This window comes from Sinocyclocheilus rhinocerous, unplaced genomic scaffold (assembly GCF_001515625.1).
Source record: "Sinocyclocheilus rhinocerous isolate Xijiao unplaced genomic scaffold, SAMN03320098_v1.1 scaffold12, whole genome shotgun sequence".
Lineage (NCBI taxonomy): Eukaryota > Metazoa > Chordata > Actinopteri > Cypriniformes > Cyprinidae > Sinocyclocheilus > Sinocyclocheilus rhinocerous.
This window is the reverse complement of record NW_015626394.1, coordinates 804,404-813,832: the sequence shown is the minus strand read 5'-3', so window position 1 is coordinate 813,832 and position 9,429 is coordinate 804,404. Positions and strand designations below refer to the sequence as shown.

General features: G+C 37.1%; 1 protein-coding gene across 1 annotated transcript in view; it reads right to left on the bottom strand.

Moving 5' to 3' along the window:
- LOC107714421 (semaphorin-5B-like) overlaps nucleotides 1-9,429 on the bottom strand; it is a 119,169-nt gene that overhangs the window by 20,104 nt on the left and 89,636 nt on the right. The window contains exons 9-10 of the mRNA XM_016520255.1: nucleotides 8,865-9,000; nucleotides 8,298-8,503 (exon numbers count right to left, since the gene is read on the bottom strand). Coding sequence (XP_016375741.1) covers nucleotides 8,298-8,503; nucleotides 8,865-9,000 — 342 coding nt within the window. The remainder of the gene's footprint in view (nucleotides 1-8,297; nucleotides 8,504-8,864; nucleotides 9,001-9,429) is intronic.

The window sequence follows — 9,429 nt, the reverse complement described above, 5'->3', positions numbered from 1 at the left end:
AGAAAAGTTTTGATTTACATACATACATACACACTCTTAAATAGAGAGTGAAAGAAAAATGGCAATTCACATTGACTTTTAAACTGAAGAGACATCCAACATCTGCTTCCCTTGCCCAACATCGTAGATTAAAAAGCTTGCACAGTAACTGACAGCAGCTCTAGGCGCTACAGTTCCCTAATACAAATCTAAACCATGCCCGGGAGTATTTCACATCCTTTCTACAAAACCCTTGCTACGCAACACCTCGAAATTGATTAAATATTTGTAAGCTGCTAAAAAAAGAGGCCTAATGAGGTGTAATTAAATCTAAACCCACTAATGAAGTTAAGCCATGAGTGCCATTTCAAGGGCTCCGGAATTTGGGGCGGTGTGTTAGTAAAACACCAGCAGCCTCACAACCTTCCCTTTAGCTTGAAAGGCTTGTTTTTGGCACGAGTGTATCAGTTTATTTGCGCTGGCCCTCTGGCGTTCCAGCCTCAAGGTTGAGGAAACACACAGAGTGTTGATACAGTGCAGAGTGCCAAGACTGAATCCTGCCGAGAAGGGAGCTCGAACTGGGTCGAGTGCTAAAACACTCCAACGCTTCAACTCTGTCAGGAACATCAAGGAAAAAAGGAAAATATTGGTCTTTTAACAATTTCATTTACACAGATTCTGGACGATCCTCTCGTTAATGCCAAAAATCTCTGTCTAACTGTCTATATATCTATCTATCTATCCATCCATTCAAATATTACATCATTTAAATTTTACATATATAACTTTATAATTAAGTAAACATTTTCAATTAATTATCTATAGGAGCTGAGTGGCAGGCTCATGTGGGGGATTGTGGGATTGACAGTAGAGAGGAACAAGCAGTGAGAGCATCCAAACATTTAGAAATACTCAACTTTATGCAAAACTGCTTAAGTCATCTGGATTCAGTCATACGTCTTTTTCAGAAACAGGTACACGCAGAGTGAATTCTGCATCCTGTCAATATGAGTTTACAAATATGCACCAATTGCATCCGACGTGAGGTGTATGACACAGGCCTGATTATCATCTTGTTCGTTTCTGAACATAACAGCAGCTATAATGAAACAGGAATAAAGTAAACAACAGTAAATTAGTTGGAGCACCCATAGCATTATACAGTTAGTGCACAATTGAAGACATACATGACTCTGGCCAATTAAAAGAATGTGACGATGGAGAGAATAATGATATCTTCCTTGCGCACATCTAAGGCCCAATTACCCCCCATTACAGAGGGCAGAAACACAAGCCCTCAGGGCGCTGACCTGCGAGAACTACCCATTTAAACAAAAACTTTTGCAGTGATTTCATTAATTACATTGGAAAGATCCACTCCCGCGAACCAAAGTGAAAGCCAGCCGTCCATGTAATCTCTTAAGACTATGAAAATGTGCCGGCGTGGAAGGAATGCTGATTTGACATTCCGGTTGGCATACAGCAGTAGCCTGTTTAACTGATGAGCTCAGGAGACATGAACACAGCCAGGACTCGGCTGCTCTCAGGACTGTGCCAGCTGACCTAGTGAGGAAAAAACTCAATTAATGGCCTCCTAAAGTTGTTGTTTTTTTTTCTCCCGAGTTCTGCAACTTGCACTCCGTAGAGAGAAATTTTCACAGGCCGACCACCGTCTCCCAAGGAAAAGGACAAGCACAGCAGAAAAACTGCAGTCTAGCCTTGCAACCAGTCATACAGCTCACCTTTTTTAAAAATAGACTGCTGGAAAAAAATAAGTTAGTGCACTTGAGGGCCAATTCAAAGAATTGCACCTGAATTCAAGGTTCCTGTGCATGGAAGAAGTGCTAAAACAAAGGCAACACGAACCGACACAAATCATACTGCTGTATAATTTAACATGGTTTCCTTACAGCGCACTGCTTCAGCAGCAAAGCCACAAGACATTGCTTGTAAAATTTTAAATAGTGCAAAAAATAAAGTAACACATAAAACAATGTGGCAAGGCAGTGGACAGAAGACTATCAATCTTTCTTTCTCCTTGTTGGTTTAATAGAGGTTTTAAAGTCATTGGGAGGGCTGTAAAAAATACTGTCTATTTTATAGGGTATGTGGAAAATAATGTGTTTTTTTAACCTTAAACCACATAAACACATTTCATTACACCAAATACACAAAATAATGTTCTTTTTAGCATCATCATATGACCCCTTTAAAAAAGATGAACAAAGGCAAATAGTTATTGCCATCCTTTTAATAGCAATTCATGACCTTTTCGTTATAAACAAGGGTCGAGGTTTATTTTTTTTTATGTATGAACTGTGCTCAGAATCAAGAAAACCAGCTTCGGGTTTTCTAGCTAACCAAGTTTTATCACACCCATTTTTATATACAAACACTATATTTATCAATTAAATTCTCTGCATGTTACATACAGTACTATTAATGTTTTCCATTGAAATAGTACAGAAAAATAAAATATAAATAAAAAATAAAAAAATATTTTCTCCATATGACCCCCCCTTTAATATTTAGTTTTTTTAGGAAACCGCCAGAGCCAAACAGATCACATTAATTTCAGCTTGAGAGATTTCCACACACACCAATCGCTGACAGCTTAGCACAGACAGAGATAAGATGGTCAGATGCTTTAATGTCTTCATCTCAGGAGAAGAAAAGATGCTATTTGTCAGAAGTTCAGGACAGCGGGGTTTGAGACATATTGCCTGTCTTAATCAAGAATGGGAGAAAGCGCATGAGAAAAATGGCTTCAATTTTGGGACTCTGCCAGTGGAGAGTCAGTTAAAAGCCAGTGGTAATAAATGCTCTCACCTTGTGATTACTTTCTTTCCCTGCCTTTCCTCTCTCTGCAGCTCCTCTAGTAGCTCAAGTGCTGGGCAGTGTGCTCAAACAAGCTGCGAGCTCTCAAACCCGGTGTTTTTTAGCACCCTGTTGACAAGCTGGCGGCAAAAGGAGCTGTAAATTGTTTGGGTCAGACGGGGCCTCTGAAATGAGAATTTCTTATAGGCTGGCTATAAGGCTTAGCCACAGGTAAAGGACAAAGAGCCTTTAGGAAATATATTTATCACCACATGACCATGGAATTTGATGATGTCACCATAACAAGGCACAGTAAATTTGTGCTGTTTAAATTACAGTAATTAAGACTGGGGAAAAAAAATCAATCAAAGTCGCACTTACAAAATGGAAACTGAATTTTATGAAAACTTCTACAACAATTAAATGTAGTAAGTTACATCTATATATATATATATATATTTCTGTTTGATATTCTATTTTATTAAAGTCAGTGCTACCTGCTGTGCTTTCTTTGTTCTTATTTTTCAAAAGCATATAAAGGTGGACTAATGTAGTGATTAAATATTTTGCTGTCATTAACACAACCACATATGGAATCATTTGGTTATGAGGGTTGCCATAGAAACAAATAATTTAAGGATGTGGTCAGAGAAGAATCTCAGGTTGTCAGCTCGTAATTATGCAAATTTTAACACCACATGAATGCAGTATTATTGCAGAGACAATTATGCTGGTGCAACCTAAGGTTAAGCACACAATAGTGATGGATCACGATTCCCGATTGAAGATCAAACCAACAATTTTCCTTAAATCTTGAGACCTAAGGCTGTCTTTAGACTAGTTTCATGATGCTTCCTTGACTTGTGAGTAATTACATACACTACCGTTCAAAGGTTTGGGGTCGGTAAGATTTTTGAAATGTTTTTGAAAGTCTCTTATGCTTAACAAGGTTGCATTTATTTAATAAAAATACAGTAAATCATTAATGTTTTGAAATATTACTGCAATTTAAAATGACTTTTCTATTTGTATATACAGTATCTTTGTATATATTTTAAAATGTAATTTATTCCTCTGAAAGTTCAATCTTTACTGTCACTTTTGATCAATTTAATGTGTACTTTCTTAAAAAAAAAACATGAATTTAATCTTTAAACATGACTATAAATATGACTTTCCAAAACAGCAGCGTAAATGAAAATTATTAAATATTCTTAAGTGAATAATAATAAAAAAACATGAATTTATTGAAATATATGCCTTCATTATATTTAACTAAATATTTTTTTAGTTTTTACATAAATATATACTTGACTACAATGATTATTTGGTTGAAATGATCTGATAAAAAAATGACTCAAGTTATTTGCAAAAATATTCAAAAATACAAGAAATATTGACACAAGGCTTAAAAATAGTCAAAAATAAATATCCAGGTCCAGCCCTACACCCCACCATCCATAAAGCAAGAGAGGTCTAAAACTGCAATATGTAGTGACTGCAACAGCAAAAATCCTCCATAAATGGATACCATCATCCAAAATTACGTCCTAAATTGTGACCAAGCATCTCTGTAGACATGGGAACAAGGGTTTGCCACATCAGAAGAAGTGGGAAAGGAAAGCTGTAAAAACATATTTGAGGTTTTCTAAGTAAAGCTTGTGGTTTGGGTTGTTTGCTGTATGCTCTGCTCACGGAAGATGTTTGTAACCTCAAACCCACATTCGTAACAGCGCTCCAAGACATCATCATCTCATCATCTACACATCATCAAAACTGTCAGCACTGACTGCGCTGCTGACTCTAATTAGGTTGTTGAAAGTAAAATACTTCATCAATAAATAGACCTAAGTCAGGGTAGACGCCATAATTAATTTGATGAAAATTAAGCTGTGAGGAGTTGTCATGTGCCATGATCCCCAGGTCATGTTGTATTTTCACAACCCATTTTTTTTGTAGTTCTTTGTTCATTGGAAAACATTTGGAAGACTGAATCAGGGACAAGTGAACCCAAAACCAGTCTAATTATTCAGTACTTCCCTAAGACCAATTAGTCAAGTAGTTGTTTTCGAAAATATGCAGCTTTCGCATTACTATAAGGTCCATTGCCACATGTGTAAATGGTGAATATCAGAAGTACCTTTATCCCACCCACACCACCACTGCTCAGTATTTTGCTGTCGCTGGAAGTCTCGGTAAGAACCCAGCCCATCCACATTTGTTTCGTCCTAGATTAGGAATCGCCTTCTTTAAGATTACAGATCTGGCCCAGCCGGTCGGTCCCTTTAGATCCCGTCAAACAATCAGTTGGCTGATCAGAGTAAATTAGTTTTGTAAAGCAGAGGCGAGAGGCTAAGGCTCATGATCATGAGCAGAAAAGAGAGTTTCGAGGGATCAAACTTAATTATCACACTGCTTTCATGCCAGAGCCACCAACAATGTTGATTAAGACATTAATAAACACTTCTCCAAAGGCAAGACCGGCGAGAATTCAGGAGCGGCCTCTTTGTCTCTTTTCATCTGTAAAGAAAAATAGCGGCAAAAGAGCAGCAACTTTGAACAGAGCTTTTGAACAGAGTAATTATACACCGAGCCATTACATTTTGAAAAGCCTGCTATTTGATTCGCAACAAGGGCAAAGCAGAATTTGTCTCTCACATCACTGATGCAATCTTACATGCCTTATTTGCATTTGACCTAAAGAAAGTTTCTTTAGAATTTGGTCCAAAACAACTTGCTAAACAGCAAGCAATGTGTCTGGTGCTATAATATAGGGTGTCAATATAAAACAGTAAACAATAGATTTACATTTAGAGTATTATTAGTCGAACTGTTGCTACTAGTTGACAGATAACATGAGAGTCCTTGTGACATGTTTCTGCGACAGCTCTAGGCTCTGAAAACAGCTAAAGGAAGGCTCTCTTTCTTCTGAGGAACACAAAAGGAGAAATTATAAAGACTGGTGGTTACTTATTCAAAAAAAAAAAGAGAAAAATAAGCTATTGTATGCTAAATATGTTGGGTTGTTTTTGAAATACACTTGAAATATGTCTTACAGATAGCTAAATCTGCTAAATGTCTTAGCTAGATTTAAATCCAGAGGATTTATATCATTGTTATATAATCATTATATCGCCCAGCCCTACAATTTGCTCTGTATTAAAACATTAGGGCATTGTAAACATACCAGTATGACTTTGTAAAGATATTTCGAAACGATGCGTTTTGTGAAGAGCGCTATACAAATAAATATGACTTGACATTCAACACTCCATAATATAATAGACACAGTCTCTAGAAGCCGCTATCCACCTTATCCTCCATAACATGATTATTTGTTTGAGTCAAAGCTCAAGGAGAGGAAGCTGACTGGTGCAGCAAGAAATTAATAAAAACCTCTTGACCGCAGCTCATATGCAGCCATGTCACACCACTATGACGTTTCATATGAGAGTACGGAATTAATGAAATGTCAGAGCTGCACTGCGGTATTATGTTCAAAGGTGAATGTGCTCTGGATGTGGCAGAAATCAAAGGGAAATTATGGATTAAGGATTTAAGGACTCTCTTCTTTGGCCTGCCCTTGGAGCCCAGTATGATTGTTCCTCCCTGCTGGGTTTTAAATAGAGCTAGCAAAGTTTGCTTCCACTCCATCTCTTACATCTCACCTACACTTTGCTTAGTATTCAACACCCTCAGCCTTCACCACATAGCATTGTGTGTGTTTCTGTGCATAGGAGAGAGTGCACACATATTGAAAAGTGAAATCAAAGTGCTGACTAATCACCAGCTCGCAGTCAAATATGTTTGCCCTCACAGAAACCATTCACTCGAGACGTCACCCTTCCTCTTTCCTTTGAACCCTCCTAGCTTCCTTTATCTCTCCCTCATTCATCCAAACCCACACTCTATCTTTCACCTTCACGCACGGCGCGCAGAGAGAGTGGACAGAGCGCTCTATGTGCTCCTCTGGCAAATTGAGCCTGACTGTTGTCCCCACCCTGCATGTGGAGTGGGAAGTTGATGGAAAGCTTTGATAGTATACACGCGGGCTGTCAAACGGCGCTCCTCATACTGCTTCAGTCACCCGTGAGGAGGAATTTCTTTTCCAATGACAGATCAAGGGTATAATTCCACACAGGTAGGTAACAAAAGCTCTTACCAACGTGAAAGAAGCCAGTCATGCACATCAACCTGGGTCTGCTGTCACCCAACACCTACAGTCTAATGAGAAAGCATGTATTGTCCCTGAAATCTAAAAGGCCCGAAATGCATGCATCAAATTGTCTAAATACTAGGAATGAATCACAATAGTTGACTAGTGAGGTTGACTGGATTATCTAGGTGTGTATATACACACACACACACACCCACAAAAACAGACTCTTTAATATTAATATTATGAAATATTTATTTAAAGAAGGGTCAGAGCAGTATACTTTAAGTTCTGGAGGACATACTAAGTACTAGAATATTATACATTTTCTGAATTAAATCTAGGGTGTACTCATTTCTGCAATCCTTCATTTAAACAAAATTGGCTAATTTACTTATCTTACAGAAAATATTAGCATATATTTTGTTGTTTTTATTAAGTATATGTTTAATATGTTTCAATTTTGCCATCTTCCCATGAATTATATTAATTATATTAGTGATCATTAAGAAAATACATCTTTTATATTTATTCAGAGGGGGTGTACTCATTTATGCTGTGCACTGTAACTATATATCCTTAATATATATGTGTATGTATATATATATATATATATATATACACACACACACACACACACAGTATATATTATTTAAAGTAAATCAAAAATCTAAACAAAATAAATAAAAAATTAAATCAAAAGCATGCTGAGAATGTGCTTTGCAATTAAATATTTCATGGTAAAATTCATAAATTTCAATGCATCTTTGCAACAGCCATATACATTCAGACCAATGTATTGGGCCAGTGTGTTGCATCTTTGCTGTTTCACCGTGAGCGTAGTGTCTTTAAGACAGCGTGTCAAGTTAAAAATAGTCCAAACCTTCAAAACCCCTGCAATCTGCAATCTGTTCCATTCTGTCACTGTTTAGCTGTTTTTGAACCCAAGAGCGTACCTTATGTCAGTGTCTCCTAAAAAACTGCATCTAATCAGGTCATCAAACCTAAACTTAAAAATGAACCTAAAACCAGAATAATTATTCAAATCATCCTTGTGGCTAGCTGTTCAGACAATTCAGGAAAAATAAGTAGTTTCACACACCCCAACCTATTGCCTGCATACTGTATTTCAGACAAATAAATGATGATCTTTACTTAATATTCTAATGATTTTTGGCATAAAAGAAAAATCGATCATTTTGACCCATACAATGTATTTTTGGCTATTGCTACAAATATACCCCAGCGACTTAAGACTGGTTTTGTTGTCCAGGGTCACATATGAAGACCTTGATTGTTAAAGCTGTGTGCTGCACAAAATGTACAGATGAAACATGGTACTCACAATTCTGTTTTGTGGCTGGAGCATCTCGCCAGAGGGATCTTCATCACTTTGTCATTCAGGCCCACAAAAAGAGTCCTGTCGCCATGGAGAATCTGAGGGCTCAGGATTGGCTCGCGCAGACCAGGAGGGAAGAGCTGCATCTCCTCCAAGTAGCAACCTTGCAGGCTCTTATTTGTGGTTGCCAGAGCCTTAAGAATAGTTCCATACTCTAATAAGTCAGAACAGAAGGCAAAGCATAATTACACAAGGCTGCATAACTAATGCTAACTAATACTATTTCTATAAGGATTTGGTGGTACATTAGTTAGTGTAGAGGTCAAGCAGGGCATTGCAAATATAAACTAGCAAAAAACCTTTCCAAAAAATGCAAACTTCTCACCATGTCATTTTATAGGAAAGTAGACAATAACTGTGAATTACGATGCATGCAGGTACACCCAGCTGGTCTTGAGCAATTACTCTCACAGTGCCAGGCTAATAGAACTTATCTACTGGCTGTTTGTTTCACACACACACACACACACACAGAGAACAAAATGTAAAAGACATTCAGGGGGAATGATGCACCTGGAAGTTAGGGATGGGGTTTGGGGTAGGCAGCCACGTGGAGCGAGGGTTCTCCTGGGAGCGAAAGGGCCCGTTGAAAGCCTGCGTGATAGCGCTGAGGTTGTATGCACAAACTGCAGAGGCTGCAATGCTGTTCCTGGATCACATGAAAGAAAGAAAGATGATTAAAATGTTGGTAATATGAAAACATGCAATATGTATTTATATCTGTCTATAAACATGCAATATCAATATATGGTCTTTGTATATGGAATATAAATGGTATATTATACAATTTTAAATATATTCAAAATGTTCAGTCATTGGTTTTTTAATATTGGGTCTGCAGATAAATGCTATTTAACTTAAAACCCATTACAGAGAATATTATACTTACATGTAATATATAGTAGATTATACTGTATATTAATACATTATTATATATTATATTATTTTACAATATAATAAAATAAAATGTTTATATAAAAGATTTTATGTATTTTATAAACATTTTTAAAGGGGTGGTTCACAGTTTTTTTTCTAGGCTTGATTGTGTTTATGGGGTGCAGTCTAACATGTGTTAATG